Below are 20799 nucleotides of genomic sequence, written 5' to 3' on the forward strand. Positions count from 1 at the left end.
CGTAGGCATCCTCGTCTCCTTCAACAACTTCCCCCCACAAACACCTTAGAGACCCTCCACTCCAAATTTTCTTTGATCATGAGTGGACTTATAGAATGGGCATTCGGGCGTCGCCAAACACCTGCCGAAAGGCTCCGGAAGGTCATTTCGCAATTCTCCACCTTATCGGAAGCTATCCCGCTAACTCAAAACAGCACCAAAGAGCACTTGAGAAAGCCCAACGCGAGCTTGATAGAGAACGCATGAAGCTCGAACAGCAAGAAAAAAAGCTAATCGCGGATATTAAGCGCTCTGCAAAAAATAACCAGATGGGAGCTTGCAAAATCCAAGCGAAGGACCTCGTCCGGACAAGGAAGTATGTGTCAATAACCATGGCCACGTCTTCTAGAAATTAATGTCTTTGTCCTACAGCTATATTCAAAAATTCTACCAGATGAAAACGCAGCTCCAGGCCGTTTCGCTTCGCATACAAACGGTCCGTTCAAACGAGCAAATGATGCAATCAATGAAAGGCGCAACATCTCTTCTCGGCTCCATGAATCGCTCCATGAACCTCCCTGCTCTCCAGCGCATTGCGATGGACTTCGAGAGAGAGAATGATATCATGGAGCAGAGACAAGAAATGATGGATGATGCGATCGATGATGTTACGGGTCTGGACGATGAGATGGAGAGCGATGAGATAGTCAACCAAGTGCTTGACGAAATTGGCGTTGAGATGAACCATTCTGTATGCTCATATTTCCGCACGGTTCTTTTTTTTCTTTTTCCAATACTGACCCACTTGTTCTCATCAGCTCGGCGAAACACCCTCCGGTATCGCATCAACCGGCATTACAGAGGGCAAGGTGGCACAGGCTGTCGGAGCGGATGCTATGGATGATGATTTGCAAGCGAGACTTGATAGTCTCCGGCGTTAGTGGGGGCAGCTGTATTTTGCTGGTGTCTTGTTACGATATGAGCCGGGTTCTTCATTGGCGTTTTTGCGAGACAGTTCTTTCTTTCTTTCTCTTCTTTTTTTTGTTTATTATTGTTATTGCTTTTTTCACTGACAGGAGGAGGATGAGATTGTGCCACTCCTATACGATGTCAGGATGTCTACTTCACAGACTCAAATTGGGTACACAAATTGCTTCCCCGTGGAGCGCCGATCTATGTGAAAAAGGAAAGAAGAACACTTGAATGGGCGAGGCTACTGGCAAGATGCCTTCGCTCCGATAGTTTCAATATGGGCCTTGTCCTGTATGAAGATAATTTGAAACTACTCACCAGGTCGAGGCGGTTCGGCGGTTCGGCAAACGTGCGGCACCAGGGTAAATTACATAAGCATCATGAAGCATCACTCGTGTCACACTTGGCCCAAGTTGTTGTTTGTAGGTACGGGGATGCGGGGGTAAAGTGAAATGTGCTAGCAAAATGTACGAATGTACAACAAAGGGCCTTTTATATACCCATATCACTCTTGGTATATCGGATATCTACATGATTGACTACTGACTCTAATAGAGACTAATGGTGATTACCATAAAGTATCTTCATAGACTTAGAGCCCAGAAGCTAACAAAAGTTATGATACTAGCGCTGAGCCTAGGGAATAGAAGCTTCTTCTCCCGATCGTATTCGATTCTTTGATAATACCTGATACACTCCGAAAACCCTGTAGCCACCTCTGCTCATACATTTTATTAAAGCTCAAGTGATTACCGCATACTATTATAATAAGTACATTGTAAAGGAAACTAAAATTAAAGCCGGTAGCTTATCAGAGCTAAAACCACATAGTTTTGAGGATATTCGCAATTATTTGGCCGCTAGCCCACCAAATATTACACTAAGTATACGGTCAACCATCTTTCTCAAGATGCGGACCTCCTCTTAAAAATCCCTCTGCCCTAATTCCTCACCAACAAAGATGTCATGCAGTGCACCACCCACGTTCATTAGCGGTAGTCGTTTGTGGTTTATAGCTTTCGGTAAAACTCTATCTGCATTAAGGGGCGCTTGCGGTTTCCCAACACTGTCAATTTCCATTGGTTCAGGAGATTCTACAATTTCAAAAGGAGCTCTTGTTTTGGGCTTCGAGTTATGAGAAGCGATATCAGCTCGGTTACTAGAGAGGCCCGAGTTTCCAGATCTGTCTATAGTCTTATCATAATGGGTTATATCCTTCCGAGTATGTTTCAGGATTGGCATATTTTCTTCCTCATCGGCGGTAGAATCCGCATCATGATCAGTGACTCGAGTCTTACTCTTATAGGCAGGGGCGGCATTTGACTCTCCAAAACCCCTCTCAAGTTCTTGGGAGTCTTGAATTCCGGCATCCATCAATTGCAATGAATTTAGGAATGTCTCTGGGAGGGGCTCTACCAATGGAATTTCCCCAAGAGGAGATTTGCGTGTGATATTGGCAGATGATGAATTTTCGAACTTTAATTTTAAATTTTATCATTAGTCTAAAACAATGTAGCACGAGGATCAAGAATTTACTAACATGATGTGAGATTTTTTTCAGCGGGTCAAAATATTCAGCATCCATGAGGCTCTTCGTTTCGTTTGTTTTCAAAATCTCGTATGCCCTTTTTCTCCAAAGCTTTGATTTTGCAACATCATGGGCGATGAATCCCTCGCTCTCCAAGCGCTTTGTAATCTGAAGTGCGGTCGGTAAATCACATCCTATCACTCGACTATCAACTCATAAATCCCAGGCTTGAGGAATAAAGACAACATACCAAGCTTGTTGGCAAAAACCTTATTGGACGATGGGAAAACGTCCACACTCCAGATAGTCTTCAAGGCCCGTCTGAACAGGGCCATGTTCCGCATTTCCTCGAGGATTTTCCCTTCGTTTGCCCCAAGGAGACAGCTATAACAAACGTGGTGATCGGGTATACGGCTGTCCTTGGCTGAAATAAAACCATAACAATCGGTATGCTGCCACTCATCACAATTGTCACAGCAAATCATATTTCCTTCAGGTTTATCTTCACCACATTCACAGTTGATTCTACCTTCATGCGTTTCACCCTTCCATTCATCCCCATCTATAGTCCTGCTCTTTCGTGAAGAATTTTGAATGTCTTTGCTTTTCTCCTTAAGTTTTAACTCGATTATCTTCACTTTTGAAAGCTTTGTCCTGCCCACCGTTTTATCAGCTGACTTGACGTTGTCAACCTTTTGTAAAATACGGGTACTTTGGCGTCGATGAGTAGGTATAGTGGGGCCCGATACTCCTAGTGGAGGTCCTTTTTCACCAGAAATGAGGGGATGCGATAGAACCAGGTCTACTCCCGTGCGAACAATTCCCGAGGAGATATTAGTAGGATTAGCGGAGGTATGAATAGGATTCTGGATTCTGTCTACGGCCTGCGTCTCAAAATGCAATGTCGGAAGTAGCTCGGTATCAAAAAGGCTATTTTGATTATCACTTGCTCTAGGGTCGTCGGCAAGTGGCTGGGTTTCCGTGACATCATCTTCCCGGACTACTGGACGGAGCATTCCACGAAGGGATATTTTCTCTTGCGTATTGCGTCCAGCCCTTCCCGAAGTTTGAGGGAGGTGAATAGGGGGTCTCTTGATATTTTTGTCGTTGCTAGATGCTTGTTGTTTTTCCGTTACCGGTGACTCGTTGGAAATTTTTTCTTGTCCACTGCCGCTCGATAGACCCTCGGATGTTTCACTTATACCTGTTGCGTTGCTGCAGCCTCTAGGAGTTGTTTGTGAAGAATCAGTTGTGAATAATGGTGCTTCTATGTCGGTATCTGCATGGATGATTTTTAAGCCACGACGTCGCTTTGGACGTTCCTGGCTTTCGGTATTATTCACACTTGATATTTTGAGAGAAATTCTGCCGGCGATAATGTTAAATATAAAAAGAGTAAAATCTATGGGTATAGACCAATGTACTAACGCATGAAAGCCGGCATTGAGGCTTCCAACTTCAAGCCTTTCAATATCATTGGCGTCGTTTTCATGGAATTGGAGCGGGGACGCATTGGCAGAGACACGAACAAAGCTCGGCGGATTATAGTCGCTTGGTGTGTGGTCCAGATAGTGAAGGCGGATAGTAAGCCAACGTTGATCTAAGAAACAGATAAGTACAAAAGGTCCGCCGGAAATATTTCTATTAAATTATAGAGGAATAGGTCACATACCAGGGAGAGGAGGAAGATTCTAAGAGGTCCTTTCATGTAAATAATGGGTAAATAAGTACTTGGAGGAGAGACCTTACCTGAGTAATAACGATCAATCTTCTCATCATGAGTTGGAGATTTTTGTTTGCATCTTCCACCGTGACTCCACGTCCATTAATATCTGTAACACGAAGACCGATTGCGGAGGTACCATCTTCTTTCTCGCGATAGGAAAAAGAGAAAGTGTAAGATTCTACTATAATCTCTGGGTGTTCTTTATCCACATAAATGGCTAGCTGAACGGCCTTTAGGTACCCCTTCTGAAGAGCGTCAAAGATACCAATCTCCTTTCGAAAGAATTTTAGTAAATAATCAGATAACCATTCAGACATTGAGGAGCGTGCATACGAGCCAATCTAAAAGTTGATCTGCTTCCCCAGAATAACCTCTCCTCAGTCTCTTCACCCGAGTTCCAGACCCCGCACTACCTTTCTTGAACGATTCATCATCGATATCACTAGTGAAAGAGCGGTAGCTCATAGCAGCCGAGGACTTTCCACCATAACGTTTTTCAACGAAACATTCCTCAGGAAGAAGGCCACTACTCAGATGTAAGTTTAAGATTGAAAATATTCTTATTAAACATATCCTACCGAAGGAAGGAAAGACAACCAATCTTAAAAGATTTATTAGTTCTTTGTCGCCTTTTACTTAAATCAGGAATATAGAGATCGGGCTCACCGAAGCACCGAGTAGTGTTCTAACAAGCTCCAGGCTTTGCTCAAACTTGAGCGATTGATCTTGAATAACAGTATTATTGTTTAATCTTTTGGTTACCTGCTCTTGTCGTTGCTGTTGCGGGATCTTGGGCTTTGGAGGTTTGGTGAGAAGAGCTTGTCCAATTGCCATTTTGGAGTGTCACTGGATTGTTCTCGGAGTTAATATTAAAGTGGAATCATAGGAAACGCTGCGAATGAGTAGATACATGTATAGAAAAGCGAAAAACGCCAGAGTATAAATATAAAGAAGAAGAACGATCTGAAGAATCATGAAAGAAATTATTTAACGTAATGGTTCACCGGCCTACCTATGATTAGATGGAATCTCTCAGGATGGCTATGATTTTATAACGAAATACGATGATACGATATGGCCGAAGAAACTGAAGAAGTGGAGGGAGAGAAAGAGAGAGCACTTGAGGCCCGCATGTGGCCCCGGGTAGTGCTCACGCGGCGTGATAAGCTGCATATATCGGATAGGAAACGTACGGGACAAGTAAGTGGAAACGAGATATGCATACGTACATGTACATATAATACATGCAACGTTATCATTCATTTGTATAAATAAGGGTCGTTTATTCACGGTGATCCCAAGCATGGTAAATATCCATACATGTGCATTTATTGTCCATCACTCGGTCAACATCACTTTGAGCATAAATGTATAAAACTTCCTGGTTACATGTACGTGCATGCCTCCGGCATAATCATCATTCTTGCATGCATCTCTACAAAAAGACAGAAGCTCAAATTGACTCAGACTACCGTAGATAAATATACGTTTGTTGTGCAGCCCCCGACACTACATGTGAATAATTTGAGGAAAGTCACTTCGAGATATACATGCCCGTATTGCTAACTTTTGTAGGCGATAGGAAACGTGCAGAGCGCAACCGCATATACATATTTTGGAGAAAATGCTGTGCCCTAAAACAGTGTTTATCTGGAGAGGCCCAAGATCCACTGTCTCTGTAGTGTGTGGTAGGCTACACGTAGGGAATGAGAAAGAAACTACATCCAGATGTACACGACTGGGAACGGGCTTCGAGAAGATGCTATGCATGAGAGCTACTAAGTCTTTTCCTAGTCTCTACTGTGAGCTGTGAACAGCTCGTATGGAGATGAACGTGAGACCAAAAACTGTCAAAACGGTTTGTACAATTGTGCGGTAAACTAGTTTCTTTCTTTCTTTCTTTCTTTTCTTTCTTTTCTTTTTTTTTTATATCAACCAAAGGGGGCTGCCCACACCTGATATTACACCACATTTCTTACACCCAACTAACACCTTCTCACACCATCCATCTCATTTACATTTTCCTTTAAATCCCTAATCTTCTACACGTGGTTTGAACGAGCTTGGGAACAACTTTCTCTTGGACATCTTGCTCATAACAGATAACCATAATGGCCGCCATGACCAATGATGGCACTCGTCGCAGGAACGTACTTCTGAATCGAAAGCCTGAGCAGCTCTTTGGAACACAGCTAGTCGAGGTTTCTCCTAACCAGACTTTGGGCCGAAAGCCTAACACCCTCGACTTTACTGAAGGGCTCCACAGTTCTAAAAGGACTGTTTCCCAACCACGCACCGAGGAGCACTACAAGGATAACTTCTTCGATGAAAGCCGTTCCCCGCTGCATAGCTTTAATCTTGGTCCCAGTTCCAATAATGGGCTCGCTTCCCCCAAGACTTATTACCAGACCCCCAATACTTTCTTTGGTGGTGATGTTGTCACTCTACGAGAGAAGAATCCAATGTCTTTGCAGAAGCCTATCTCAAGACCTAGTTCTAAATTCTTCGCCAATAATGACAGCTCTATTACGATGAATCGAATGGCCGAGCAACAATCTTCATCATCCGAAAAAAAACAGTTCACCAGCAAGATCTGGAACGACTATGAAGGGGAGACAGTAGAACACTCTAGCTCGCTTCCTAAACTTACTATACAGCCGGAATGGCCTCTTCTTCGGCACCAAACTGGCCTAGCGAGAACCAATCGCAGTTTGGATAACCATAAAGAAGTCGAGAAAGTCAAGGACAAAGCTTTCGTGGATTCGCTATTTCCTGGGGGAATCGATGCTTTTGTACAGGACAATCTGCAGGAACACCCAATTAATTGCGATTACCTCAAACCTCATTTAATTATCCCCTCCCCATCTCCCTCTCCCCCTCCTGCATTCGTAGGAGATGTGTCTCTACCAGAGGCACAATATCCAACTATTATGAAGGTGATGTCTGGGAAACAATTAATTGAGGACCTGGATGAGTATGAACGTAACGAGCAGCAAAGAGCTAGGAAGCTGGGTCACTTCCTCAGTACTCTCAACTTGCGTGACCAAATCGACAGAAACATTAGCACTCACAGTCTACATGACCAAGTTGCAAGAAATATTAGTACTCAGAGTCTTCGTAATCAATTCGACAGGAACACCAGCACTCACAGTCTACATGATCAAATTGGAAGAAACCCCAACACTCAGGGTCTGCGGGACCTGGCCGACAGGAACATTAGCACTCACAATCTGCCCGACCAATTCGGCAAAAACACCAGCACTCATAGCCTGCGCGATCAAGTAGGCGGGAGTGTCGGCGCTCTCGTCCACCGTGAGAAAGTTGACGGAAATCCTGCCCATAAGATCCCTAGCAACTCGAACGTCAGCTCTATATCTCAAACGCTTGATGCTTATGGAACCAAGAATAAAGGGTTCAGGCGTGGTGATGAGGCATTACAAGTGGCCATCACCGAAAAATGGGCTTGCATGGACCGTGTCCTTAATGCACCCCTCGACCCCGTTTCACGAGATGTAAGAGAGCGCTTATCAGATGAAAAAAAATAACTTATTATAACTAACAATGCATTCTCAAATAGAGTCGTTTTTTCGTGATTAAATCGAACTGTGAGCTTGATATTTTTGCCTCACTCAAGCATGGCATCTGGACCTCTACCGATCTTGGAAACAAACGACTCGACAGAGCGTTTTGTGACCTCACACGCAAGGGACCAATATTTTTGTTTTTTTCAGTTAGTGGAAGGTTAGTTTTGTGCCAACTTGACACAACCCAGTCCAATCTCAGATGTCTAATACTATTATAGTGGCAAGTTCTGTGGAATTGCTGAAATGACAAGTGAAATTGAGCATTCAGTACATACTGGAATTTGGTCTGATAAGCGTTGGAGAGGGTGAGTTCAAAATTTTGTAATTTTACAGTCAAAGTCACTAACCAAATTTAGTCGTTTTACTGTTAAGTGGTTGATTGTCAAGGACATCCCCAACTCCGATTTGCGCCAATTCCGTGTTGCGTGAGTTTCTTGTATCTGTTTTTCTCGGTCCGTCTTGGTAACTAATATCTATTGTTACGCAGCAACAACGACAACAAGCCCTTCACAAACTGTCGTGACACTCAAGAGATTCTTACCAATCCCGGAGAAAATGTTTATAAACTTTTCAACCGTTATGTGAGCTCTTCAAGCGTGTTTTCGAGTCACGAGGAGCAAAAATGCGGCAACGGCGAGTTGCACCGGGTTTAGATGTCGTTATACGCATCGCATCTACTTTCGTCGAGTTTAACAACGCTCATTTTTTGGCAAACGTTTCAACAACAGCCACACCCTTTTATCACTGCTACCACTTGTTTCGCACCTGTGGAGCATATGATCTGTCTCTCTATTACATTCGTTACCCCACTTTTTTTTTATTACTTTGGTTCAAGGGCGTCTAGGGCGGTTGAACAGGCCCATGCATGTCTTGCTTTCGCTTCTGTTTGAGTACCTTTCTTGGTCTTCTTTTGGATTTGGGCACATCTGCGGTTGTCACGAGGGAGTAATGGAAGGAGCAACTAATAAAAGGGCATCTGAGATGCAAACAGGGAAATAGAATCCCTCCCCCCACTTCCTTTCTTTAATTCTCTTATTCTTGTAACAGTACTACATATAGCCTGTAGAAAAGCTCTGTACTAAGTAATAAATAAACGTTCGTTCCTAGATATAAACAACCGCATCTTCAAGCTTATGTAGTGTAGTAGAAGTGAAGTCATGAAGTCCACATCCCAGACATACCCCTGCCGTCGATCCATGCACGCCAAGCAACATGCACAGTAAGGAAACAGTAGCTAAACCCAACCCTCCAAACCTTCAAACCAAGGGATCTCAAATTCCCATTCCTTCCACACACTACATCCACCACCAAAATGCAAACCTCCACCACCACCCCACAAGACCCAAAACCAAAACCGGAGCCGAACCCCACCCCCAAAGCGCGCCCCCTCCCCCCCAGTAAGCCCCTCCCCCACCTCCTCTCCTTCCTCACCACCGCACCACCCAACTAACCTCCCACCCCCACCACAGCACACCGCCCCGCAAAGCGCCCACTCCTCCACCCGCCCCAGACACCGCGCACAATCTACATCTCCTCCCGCACACCCTTCGTCTCAGCCGTCAAGCGCGCGCAAAGGTTTCTTGACACCAAGAGCACCACCAACATCACCACCACCAAGGGCAAGGGCAAGGGCGCAGCAGACACAAAGAGCGCAAAGGCGGCAAAGAACGTGGATGTGACGCTCAAGGCGTCGGGAAAGGCGATTGACATGACGCTGCAGGTGGCGCTGTATTTCCAGAGCCAGAGCGGGTATGTGGTGCGGATTAGGACGGGGGTTGTGGGGGTTGTGGATGATGTTGTGAGGGTGGGGGGGAGGTGGGGGGTTTTGGGGTGGGCGGGTTTGGTGTGGGGACGGGGACGGGGACGGGGGCGGGGAAACGGAAGGGGGAGGGGGAGGGGGAGGGGGAGAGGATGGAGGGTGTGGAGGAGGAGGAGATGGATGATATTACGATGAGGGAGAGGAGGATTAGTACTATTGAGATTGTAATTAGTGTCAAGGAGGTTGCGAAAACTAACAACTAATGAGAACACAGACTTTTTTATGCCTCTTAGAAATGATACTTTTTGTGGTTTTGCTTTGCCTGTTGGAATATATTGCATTCAACTACTTAAAGTACAGAGAAGAAGCATTCATTCAGCAAGCGCAAGAAAAAAAAAGAAAGAAAAAATTTAAACAGCTTCAGTTTCCCATTAACTCATAATGACAGGCATTGAAAACCAAAAAAAGAAAAACCAAAACATAACGCCACCCCATCCTGAAAAAAAGGTTTTGCAAACTAAGTGGCCGTTCTTTCTTCACCGAGCGTTATTGGTCTGTCTCCGCAGCTCAGACTCAACGCTTTCCCACTGCACCTCCTCATATCCCGGCGGCGGTCCCGTGGGCGGATTCGCATAGCTCGCCGTAGCATCTACCAGCGACGTCGAACCTGCGGGCTCATCGATCCCTGGCGGGGGCGCCTCATAGGGGGGCAGCTCTTGCAGGTGTATATTACCCATCGGCCGCCCCTGATCCCTTGCAGCCTCCAGGGCCTGCAGAAACAGCTCCTTGACCCGCTCAAAGAATGTGTAAAAGTCGAAGGCGCCGCCTTCCTTGAAGGTGAGCTTGAGCTCAATCACGGAGCTGACCCAGGTAAGGCCGCCCTCTGCCACGGGCTGGACAACGGCGGTCCAGTAGTTTGCGCCAAAGAAGGGCGCGGCGACGTGCGTGTCATGGAGGTGGTTTATGGGGCAGGAAAAGGACTCGAGCTCGCGCGTGCGTTGCGTGGGGATGTAGACTATCTGTTGGTGTGGGGCGGGGGGGTGTCAGCACGGACCTCCTCCGGGAGAAGGGGAGGAGGGGGGGAGGAGGGGGGGAATAGATTACCCGCTGGCTTGTGAGGTGGACTATGCCGGAACTGCTGCTGAGGGCGAGCTTCTTGGCGCCGGCGGAGGAGGAGAGGGAGAAGCTTGTGCGCGAGGGGGAGCTGTAGAGTACTTCTTCGCTGGGGAGCTTGACGAAGTTGTGTTCGGTTCTGTCGTCTAGCATGACCCAGCTGTGGATTTGTGAGGCTTTTTAGCCTCCGTCCGCCCGTAATAGCTCATATACAATCCGTATAGCTGTGAAGGCATTCCAAGTGAAAAGAACAACTTACTTTATAGACATGATGAGATTGTTCGATGGACGGGGTGCGAGTAAAGCAAGCTGTAAGTTTGGGTTCTTTCCCGAAGAGCTGTTGAGCGTGGGGTTCTCTGATACACGGTGCACCGGAAGAAATTTCACAATCAAATGAGTATCCGGAAGGTGTTGAAAGGGTAGAAGTGATGGAGGAGGAGCTGAGAGAGAGAGAGCTGAGAGGCGATGGCTGGCAGATGGCAGATGATGTGGCGGTTGTCGATCATGTGTTATCGATAAGCCAGCCAGTCCTTTTTGCGAGTGATGCAGAGAGACAGGACAAGGCAAGGCAGGAGAAGCACTTCACCCGCCGACAAGACCTAGCCCTAGCGCCACCGCAGCCAGGGACGGGATGAGGTTCACTGCCAGTGCTCGCCTATCTCGCCTATCGCGAATCCAGCGAATCACCACTACACGATGCGCAAGGACCAACCCTGCTCCCCTGTTCCTGTTCCCCTTTTACCCCAGAGGTGCGGTGCTGCATGCTCATTGCTGTGAGAACCGGGAACGGATGGACGATAGGTTCTTGCACAGGTCCCTGGCGAGAGACGGAGTGAGGTTCTGCCGTTATCCGCGTCACGTAAAATCACCCGGATATGATGGCAGTGATTGATTCTCACAGGCTACAACTCACGACCACCGGAACAAAGAGACATGACGTGATACGGGCCTAGGACTGTTATGACTGTGTAAATCTAACGAGAGCTCATTCAGCTCTATCGACAAATCAACCCGATTAGGCGACGAGCGAAGCGCGGGGGGGGGGGGGGGGGGCGGGGCGTTTGTCGTGAATCTGCGCGTGTTCCAGAGTGAGTACTCGTATTTCTCTGACGTTTGTGGACGCGACTGATATTGCATGCCATACAAAAATACGCCAAGCTCATGGTTTTGGGTGTATGCAATAATGGCCCAGTTCAAAAACGTCAGCGAAATACTAGTAGATACACATTCCGCTGCTGACGTTGGAAGCAGATTTTAAGTTTCCACCCCGGTTCAACCTTAACTTGCGCGCAGCCGTCAGAGCTACATGTAGTATGGCCGAGCACTGAGACCAAAGTGTATGTATTAGAGCCCCGTGAGAAACTCGGGAGTTTTAAACTGAATGTATGACAGACAGTTTTAAACTGGTTAAAAACTGGCTGTCGAAAACCTGGGTGTCATGGTCATAAACTCAACAGCCATTTTGGGAGTGGGCTAGGGCAAAAATTGGTATTTAGGGTGGGTTAGGGTAATTTGGGTGGTCAAAATTAGAAAATTGAATCTGAGTTTATGACAGTTTTCAGTTAAAAACAGCAGTTTATGACAGTCCGAGTTTATGACGCAGTTTATAACTCCAGCTCTGAGTTTGTCACGGGGCCTTAGTATGTATATCCTGGCCGGGCAGGCGTGCAACGCTGTTCTGCTTCTTTCTCTTCTCCATGACGCTACAGGCAAATCACGCGTTCACGTGTGTGGACTGGTTAGACCTTTGCCCATTGCCCATTGCCCATTGACGGGACACGCGTATTGAACGTGGCCAGACGAGAGAGCTGTCAATGCTTCTATTTAACCGTACCCCAATCTTATCATCCCGCCCGCCTCTGCTCGACCGTGTTCTCTTTCTTACTGTGTTAACGCCTACCACCGTCAACTCCATCTAACTCCGCAGCGGCACACCGCGTCTTTAGCGAGGGACTTAATTTAATATCCGGGCGCGATCGGTGGTGATCATGCAAAGAAAGATTTGTGAGTCACTGGCCGAGCCGGTGCATCCTCCACCCTCGGGGTAACACCAAAAGTGGTTTAGTTATAATTATCCGAGTGACAAGCGATGATGCATATATACAGCCTCATGATGATGATGTCAACTCCTGCAACAACTGCAACTGCAACAACGGGAAATGATCGATATGCCCTATTTCTCCTCCCCCAATCCCCCCCACTTTGCACTATGAAACGCAGATGCCCAGACAAGGGTTCGCGATGCAGGACAACGCTAAGATACTGTAACAAGTATAGATGCGTTTGGACTAACTGACTAATTGCACACTGACCACGGAGTTACACATCCGGGTTTTCATAAACGCCGGGCAGCTACGTACAGTCTACAGATGTCTATATAAAGTCGGATTGTAGACGTCTTTCTTGCTGGATATCTCACACTCAATCAAACCAAACCGAACCAAACCAAGCCAACCAAACACCCTATTAAACAATGGAATACGCAAGGTATTTAGATCGACCAGCCAACTGCAGTGTACTCATGCCGTAGCTTTCTTGCTAACATCCCCCCAGACTCGGCGCCAGCGGTCTCAAGACCTCCCGCATCATCCTCGGCACCATGTCCTACGGCGACCCCCGGTGGGCCGGCTGGGTGAAGAACGAGGAGGAGTCCCTCCCGCTGCTCAAGGCCGCCTGGGACGCAGGAATCAACACCTGGGACACGGCCAACATCTACTCCAACGGCGCCAGCGAGCGCATCATCGCCAAGGCGATCGAGAAATACAACATCCCACGCAAGAACCTCGTGATTCTGTCGAAATGCTACTTTGGCGTGCCGGATACCATGGACCACAGTATCAGGGACCCGAAGGAGGGGAAGATGTGGGTGAACAACAAGGGCCTGTCGAGGAAACATATCTTGGAGGCGGTGGATGAGAGTGTTGAGAGGCTGGGGACGTACATTGATGTGTTGCAGATCCACCGGTAAGTCGGCTTGGTTGTTGTTGTTGCTCCGCCCGGTGCTCTCTTGAACAGTAGACTGATATACTTTTTGGTGCAACTTATACAGACTGGACAGAGAGGTCCCTATGGAAGAGATCATGAAAGCCCTCCACGACGTGGTCGAGAGCGGAAAGGTCCGCTACATTGGCGCCTCCTCCGTGTTCGCCTGGGAATTCCAGATGCTCCAGAACATCGCCGAGAAGAACAGATGGACCAAGTTCATCTCGATGCAAAACTACTACAATCTCCTCGTATGTGCTCCCCACCCCCACTCCACTCCACCCTGCACTGCCCTCAATCCAGCCTCCCAAATGAAAGAAAAAGAAAAGACTAACCCCCCACAGTACCGCGAGGAAGAGCGTGAAATGATCCCCTACTGCAAAGCCACCGGCGTCGGCATCATCCCCTGGTCACCCCTCGCGCGCGGCGTCCTCACCCGCCCCTTCGACTCCCGCGAGACGGTCCGCGAGAACACCGACGACTTCCTCAAGTACAGCCGCAAGCAGGAATCCGACACGGACAAGGTGATCACTGGGCGCGTGGAGGAGATTGCAAAGAAGCACGGCGTCAGCATGGCGATTGTCGCGACGGCGTGGGTGCTGTCGAAGGGCGCGAGTCCCATCTTGGGACTCGGGAGCGTGGACAGGATTGATGAGGCAGTCAAGGCGCTGTCGTTCAAGCTGACGGAGGAGGAGACGACGTATCTGGAGGAGGCGTACTTGCCGAAGGTGCCGGTGGGTATTGTGGTTTGAGTTGTTGGCTATGGTGGGGGGTGGACTTGTAGTGTAGTGTAGGTGTGGGGTGTGAATTTCGGGGGTTGATCATTTCCATGTGGAAACTCGGGGAGAGAAGAGGGTAATCCACTCATTTAGATATGGTCAAATAACAAAATAGAACATATATAAATATGTGCAGTCTCAACCACAGAGGACTTGTAAAGAAGTGACTGATCATGAGCTGAACAAGTAAAAATCATTATATTGGGGCGGGAAGCAAAAAGAATTATCGTGGGAATCTTACATGAGTAAACTTCAAAACATATTATCCCTCCCTCCCCGTACATACATGTGGTCACATACCACCCCGATCGATCCCAATTGCCCAAAATACAGATCAGACAGCGCAGAACATGCAATCTCGCGCCAAGCTTGCTCTCTACATATAAGTTTTCGCTGTGACCCAGAGGCGGCCAAAAAGTCATCCTTGGCGCCGACTCCCACCGCTATATAAAGCATCCCTCCTCCCACTCTTTTCCTCTTCTCTTCAATTTTCTTTTATCCAACCAGGGAGCTACAGCTCCTTGCATCCTGGCAGCTCGTGCTCTGCCCCACCTTCCAGTGGCTTGGGCTTGGGCTTGGGTGCTGCCCCCCCCCCCCTCTCCTCTGCAGCTTGGTGCTGCCCCCCCCCCTCTGTGTAGTTGGAGAGCTGGGGGGCTCCCATGCCCTCCTGCCCTCCTGCCCTCTTGCCCTCCTGCCCTCCTGCCCTCCGCCCCCCCTGCCACTCTCCGACCCCCCAACCAGTCCCAAAGGGACTGAGGGGGCCTTCTGCTCCCCTCCCCTCCCTGCCCCGGGCCGACACCCCCCCACTCTGTCCCCGTCCCTTTCCTGCCCCCCTTCCTTCCGCCTCTCTGCCCCTGCGCCGGCACCTCCCCTCCCTGCCGCCTCTCCCCAACTTCGAGTGGAACAGGGTAGGCGGGGAGGCTTGTAAGCGGAAGTGGATATGGGAGAGGGAGAGGGAGAGGATAGGGGAGCTACCGGCTCAGGGTGGGCGGGTGGGAGGATGGAGTGACGGGGTGGACGGGGGAGAGGGGCGGAAGAGGGAGGTCTCCTCTGCCCCCTCTATGAGGGGGGCAAGGGTCACTATCAACCTCTGGGCTTAGTCCGAGGGATTGAGGGTGATCTCTGTCCCTCCATGCCGTCTCGCTGTCCCGTCTCTGTACCGTCCGGCCGTCCCCCCTCCTGTTTTCTCTGCTCCTGGAGCAGAGATCACTATCAATCCTTGGGCGCGGTCCGAAGGGTTGAAAGTGATCTCTTGCCCCAACCCCCATCCTGTTCAGTTCTCGCTTTCTAGCAGAGATACATGTAGTTCTCTTGCCCTCCCCTTTGCCTCCTCTAGCCTTTTTTTATGTGCTCTCTCACCGGGGGAGTGCGGAAGCTAAGCGGGTCTAACTTTGAATCCCCGCTCCCAGCCTGCCCGTGCTGGCTAGTAGCTACATGTAGGTAGCCGCACGAGGGTGCGTGGGCACAGGGTGGGGAAACGAATGTAAATTGTCGTTTCTCTCTGTCTTCTTTTTTTTTTTTCTTTTCCGAAAGAAGAATAAATCTTCCCATTGTTCTGATGATGTTGAAGGTTTTATGCAGCCTTATATAGATAGATCTGTAGACTGTAGATAGTTTCTAGTTACCATAATCAACATGTGTAGATTGGCCGTATAAAGCGGGATGGTCTCCTTGATTCGGGATCGATAGAGAAATAGCTTAATCACAAATTATCACTCGCTATCATTTCCGCGAGCTACGCACGGCTAACGCACCATAATCAAGCAATCAAATGCTATCAATACCAGAGAAGTGATATCATACAATCTACAGCCCCAAAAAGAGCCCTCTGAAATAAACTTTTGGCAGGCTTGGACTTGCGTCGCAAGCTGGGACTGGGTTGCTTCTTGGCACTCGAGTGATATCTCGTGAGGCAATTCCGTGATGGCCGGCAACCAACAGACGAAGGGAGGAAAACGCATACAACGCCACAAAGCGTTTGGTCAGGGATGAAGGCCGTTATGCATGACTAGAGTCTAGATCTTCCTTGGAGTCTTAGAATGGGTTCTGTATGGGCCACAACTCGAGCTCACAAAACGACGAACCACATATTTTACTCCACTGGAGAAGATACTCAAGCCTCGGGGAGGGGTATACAATTCGTGCAATGGCCCATTGTAAGGGTATGGGTCCTATCTACCCACCACCCCACCAACATCAGCACTACTTGCATAGAGAAGATACCCTCCCATCGATCTCCCCACAACTTCCTCTCTCCGGGACACATGTGTATCCTGGGTAGGTTCTCTAAGCATCGCTCGTTTTTCAAACTGACTCCATGTACATGTCTAGATTTAATATGCAGATTAGGATTCACTTCACACCCCCCCCCCCCCCGCTCAGCAACAACAGTCTTTCAATTTTATATTCCCGCAACGACCTTTGAAATTCCGCAAAACAGAAAAGAAAAATAAAAACCTTGATTAATCAGACCTGCACGCAACACAAAAATAGAGAGAAAGAGAAAAGATAACACGCAAGATAACACCCCAGAAACAAGACCCCCTTCAACGCAGCATCCCAATCCAGGCGCAAGAAAAGGAAAGGAAAACAAGAAACATAAAAAGTTATTTGCAAGATATATATGAACCTGCCGATAGCTTTTTGGGAAGAAAAATGAAAATTGAAGAAGAAGATAAGAATCGTTGTTAAAAAGTTATAAGAGTTGTTGGACATAGTTCGCCTCTAACAAAAGAAAGAAAAAATACAGATGTAAACGCAAACCAGAAAATGCTATCCGTAGCAGCCATAATCCATTCACTGCTCCTTCACCCATCCTCTTGATACCACATATAACACTTTACCTCTGCCCCCTGGATGCTAAACCTTGTTTAGCCTTCATCTGCTCAATTCTGAGCTTCAACTGGCTCGTGACCTCAGCAGCTCTCTTCCAGCTCTCGATATTGTCAGTGCTGCTTCCAGCGGCGCTAGTTCTGCCGCTTTCTTGCTGGTGGTTCGGGCTCATCCTGTCCCTGGTGGTACCTATCGACCCTCCACCGTTATAGCTATCTTCTGTAGAAAATGTGGACTGAAAGCTATTCCTGTTCGTGTCCATTCCACCTCGCCCCATATGGCCACCGTAGCTTCCGCCAAGACTTGACTCACGGCCATACAGGTGCTCGGAAATATCTGTGGGCGCGGGTGAAGTAGGTCGGACCGCGCGTGCAAGCTCTCGCTTGAGGCGCTCGATTTCGCGTTGTTGCTTTTGCACCTGGGCTTCTGCCGATTCTGCATCGGCGCGGGAGCGGACAAGCTGTGCTTCCTTAGCACGGATAGAGAGGTTATCACGTGTGTGCTCCTCGATGAGTTGCGCATTCTAATCATTCAGATAAACAGTTAGCATTTATTTCATGTTACATCGCAAAAAAATGAAGGATGTGTTTTGTGGTGGTAGTTACGAAAATGCGTACCTGCAGCTGCAGATCGTTGATCTCTTGCAACAATCGTGCCTTTTCAGATTTGTCCTCTTGCAGCTGCCTAGCCCATCGTTCTTTATCCGCCCGGAGCTCCTCGAGTTCAGCCTTCTCAGCAGCACCTAGCCCAGGTGCCACAGGCTGCTCTCGCGATAGTTGTCTGCTTGCAAGCCCCCTCAGGGCAGTCTTTGGTGGCGGTGGTGCTGACTCTTCATCTGGGGTTAACTCTCTTGGCGGGGGAGCTGTGCGTCTTGGAGAAGCCAGAGAACTTCCAGCCCCAGGCGCGACAGTCTTTTTCTGCAATTTGAGTCCAGATTTTGGAGCCATCTTGCTTCCCGGAATTGCACGAGGGGCTTCACTAGGCTTTGCAGGCTCCTGGGCGTACTGAGAGGGTGGGGCAATCTTTTTGACAGTCTTTGACCCAGATTTGAGAACTTTCTTCGCGGGAGCTTTCGTAGCGACGGGCGGCGGTGGGGGAGGCGCAACTGGCTTCGGCTTCTCCTTCGCTTTTACTTCAGCTGTCTCAAAGAATTCCTTTATTTTGGCCTTTCGGATATCATCAAGACCATCCAAGAATGGGTTCATGGCTCGCTCTCCAATAATTTTCATAAGTGTACCCATGGCTTCAGCTGCCCCATCACGGACAGGACCACTAGTATCGCTCAACATTTTAGCTGAGCCTTCAGCAATATTTTTGCATTCCGGTTTTGAAGGAAATTCCCGGGTGACCCGAAGGCATCGAATCAAAAATCGTAAAGTCTCAAGTTTGACGTTAGGATTCTTGTGTTTAAGGTACTCTAATATGTCTTCAAGAATATCTGTAAGTGAGGTCTAAAAATAGTTGTTAGTAAATAACGTATAAAGCCCCGGAAAGTGCCACATACTGCTCCAAAAACTGCATCTAAAGCTTTGGCAAGAGCATCGATCACACTCTGCTTCTTCTCCTTCAATCTCTCCAAGATGGGCGACAGCACGGTCTGCTTGTGTTTTGCAAACCCTTTTCTCAAACCATTCGCTAGTAATTCAATACAATTTGCTGCCACCGTTACCACAGCAACGTTGGCGTCCTTCATACACTTGGCCAAGGCCCGTATAATTTCGTTGAAATCGCCGTCTTTAATTCTTGGTACGTTAATTAAAACCTGGAGAGCTTCCAGCGCATCTTTTCTCTCCTTCCACTTGCTAGAACTAACTTGCTCGTCAAATTCCGGTGGCATTTTCGAGAGAACATCCACTGGTTCAGCCAAATCAAAAGCATCAACCTCAACTTCATCTTCAACCGCTTCTTCCTGTACCCCAGCAGCTTGTTGAGATCGCAATAGCCTCTCCTGCTTTGGTGTTTCCTCCTTAACCTTCTCAAATGCCTCGTCTAGATCTTTTTGTTGAGCCGGCTTCAGGTCGTTAAAGAACATGGGTTTGATCGCATCCTTAAGCCACTTGTACAGCTCGATCGCAAGTTTAGTAGCCTCTGCTCTAACATTCTTATCCGCGTGTGCGAAGGCACCGGGGAGCACCTTCAGAACTGGCTTGGGATCAACGGTTCGCGCACCATAAGCTGCAAATATTCCTGTTATAGCGGATAAAGTAGCGGCAATGATTTTGGGCATTTTGTGGGATAGAAAGGGAACTAGTGATTCCATCACCGGAACGGGGGTATCAAGTTCTATATAGAGAAGGAGAGCCTCGAGGGACTTTTCTTTCGTAGCGGCACGAGTAGACGATAAACCTTTTTCGACGAGAGGTCCAATTATGTGTGATCGTGTCCTGTATTCCCAATCAGTTCAAGCTATTTTATCGGGATACGCCTGTGATACATGTTCGTACCGTAAACACGCATTAATTCCGCCATATTGTAGAAACGCACACAACGCAGCAATACCCTCCTGCTGGGCAGCAACGTTGGAATCTAGTACTACCTTGGTCCATAATCCTGAGTCATGTAACCAGGGTTGGAAGCACGGGTCACTCTCGTCTGGCGACCTTGCGAAATCACTGTGGGGTAGTTTTCAGCATCAAGTTACACAGTAGGTAACATGGAGAAGATGGAGCAAAACTCACGCAGCAGCTTCTTCGTAGGCACCCTTACGAACCTTCCATATCTTGTGGACGGCGCGGTCAGGGAGGGGGATGCTTGAGTAGTCTGGTTCCTCTTCGGCCATGTTTGCAGGTTTCTAGGAGGAGTAATTTAGCAGCAAGATAGGGACGGGAGTGCTAGTAGGGGGTGATGGTGGGGGGTTGGAAGAGGGGCTCACAAGAGGGAGATGAAGGGTTCAAGACAAAACGAGTGAGTGGATAGTAAATGTCGGCCTTAGTGGTCTCTGTTCAAAGGATGCTAATTTGTGGTAGTCGTGACAAGGCAAGGAAGACGGTTGGCTGGAGACACTTGACACTCTCAGTTGTTGTTGCAGGCCAAAACAACAAAAAAAGGCACAACAGCACCTCTGGGGATGCCAAGCCTAGGGCGTGGCAACCACGCCATAAGACAATCATTGGTCTGCACAGTCAATAACGATTTTCGCATTTCGACATTCAACCATGGATGCAAGTCATCTGATATTCTATTCTATATTTGTATCCCGGTAGAATATCTGAGCTTCTAAATTAACGTGTAGCCTCAGCTTCATTCACTGTAAACGTACCTACGACTCCGGAACACAAATATGATACCCGTAGATCTTCAAAAGCAAATGCATCTGGGATGCCTAGAGCATTGAAAAGGAATATAAAGGTAGGGTAACCTTGATGCACAGGGAAAGGCTGGGCAAGCATGTTGGTTGACTTGCGTCCGTCAGCCTTCTCGGTATTTTACTTTCCCTTCAACTCCATCTGTGAGCTCTCCCTTCTCCTCTGTGCGTAGAAAGTGTGTGTGGAAAAGCAAGGCATATTTTCCCGTCCTTTGATGCGTATGTGTATGTGTATGTCCCG

General features: G+C 48.0%; 7 protein-coding genes across 7 annotated transcripts; 4 read left to right on the forward strand and 3 right to left on the reverse strand.

Annotated features, from left to right (window-relative positions):
- Positions 1-78: 78 nt before the first annotated feature.
- On the forward strand, positions 79-920 carry LAJ45_10449 (uncharacterized protein; the record flags this gene model as incomplete). Its single annotated transcript, XM_046119974.1, has 4 exons — positions 79-141; positions 195-355; positions 412-730; positions 798-920. The coding sequence occupies 4 exons, from the start codon at positions 79-81 to the stop codon at positions 918-920; spliced, it is 666 nt and encodes a 221-aa protein (XP_045966783.1).
- A 955-nt stretch (positions 921-1875) lies between these two features.
- Positions 1876-5039, reverse strand: LAJ45_10450 (uncharacterized protein; the record flags this gene model as incomplete). Its single annotated transcript, XM_046119975.1, has 9 exons — positions 1876-2427; positions 2492-2673; positions 2730-3844; positions 3908-4079; positions 4152-4170; positions 4229-4477; positions 4539-4731; positions 4784-4806; positions 4872-5039. The coding sequence occupies 9 exons, from the start codon at positions 5037-5039 to the stop codon at positions 1876-1878; spliced, it is 2673 nt and encodes an 890-aa protein (XP_045966784.1).
- Positions 5040-6316: 1277 nt separating this feature from the next.
- Positions 6317-8442, forward strand: LAJ45_10451 (uncharacterized protein; the record flags this gene model as incomplete). The annotated part of the gene is made up of 5 exons (XM_046119976.1): positions 6317-7717; positions 7783-7946; positions 8008-8094; positions 8146-8214; positions 8277-8442. The coding sequence occupies 5 exons, from the start codon at positions 6317-6319 to the stop codon at positions 8440-8442; spliced, it is 1887 nt and encodes a 628-aa protein (XP_045966785.1).
- A 659-nt stretch (positions 8443-9101) lies between these two features.
- On the forward strand, positions 9102-9811 carry LAJ45_10452 (uncharacterized protein; the record flags this gene model as incomplete). Its single annotated transcript, XM_046119977.1, has 3 exons — positions 9102-9186; positions 9259-9587; positions 9674-9811. 3 exons carry the CDS (start codon positions 9102-9104, stop codon positions 9809-9811), a joined length of 552 nt encoding a protein of 183 aa, XP_045966786.1.
- A 273-nt stretch (positions 9812-10084) lies between these two features.
- LAJ45_10453 (uncharacterized protein) lies at positions 10085-10931 on the reverse strand (the record flags this gene model as incomplete). The annotated part of the gene is made up of 3 exons (XM_046119978.1): positions 10085-10567; positions 10653-10821; positions 10921-10931. The coding sequence occupies 3 exons, from the start codon at positions 10929-10931 to the stop codon at positions 10085-10087; spliced, it is 663 nt and encodes a 220-aa protein (XP_045966787.1).
- A 2203-nt stretch (positions 10932-13134) lies between these two features.
- Positions 13135-14395, forward strand: LAJ45_10454 (uncharacterized protein; the record flags this gene model as incomplete). Its single annotated transcript, XM_046119979.1, has 4 exons — positions 13135-13148; positions 13215-13625; positions 13711-13894; positions 13988-14395. The coding sequence occupies 4 exons, from the start codon at positions 13135-13137 to the stop codon at positions 14393-14395; spliced, it is 1017 nt and encodes a 338-aa protein (XP_045966788.1).
- Positions 14396-17261: 2866 nt separating this feature from the next.
- LAJ45_10455 (uncharacterized protein) lies at positions 17262-20033 on the reverse strand (the record flags this gene model as incomplete). The annotated part of the gene is made up of 5 exons (XM_046119980.1): positions 17262-17777; positions 17872-18705; positions 18759-19638; positions 19699-19866; positions 19933-20033. 5 exons carry the CDS (start codon positions 20031-20033, stop codon positions 17262-17264), a joined length of 2499 nt encoding a protein of 832 aa, XP_045966789.1.
- Positions 20034-20799: the final 766 nt, after the last annotated feature.

This window comes from Morchella importuna (assembly GCF_003444635.1).
Source record: "Morchella importuna strain M04M26 chromosome Unknown Morimp01GS046, whole genome shotgun sequence".
In the NCBI taxonomy this organism is placed as follows: Eukaryota; Fungi; Ascomycota; class Pezizomycetes; order Pezizales; family Morchellaceae; genus Morchella; species Morchella importuna.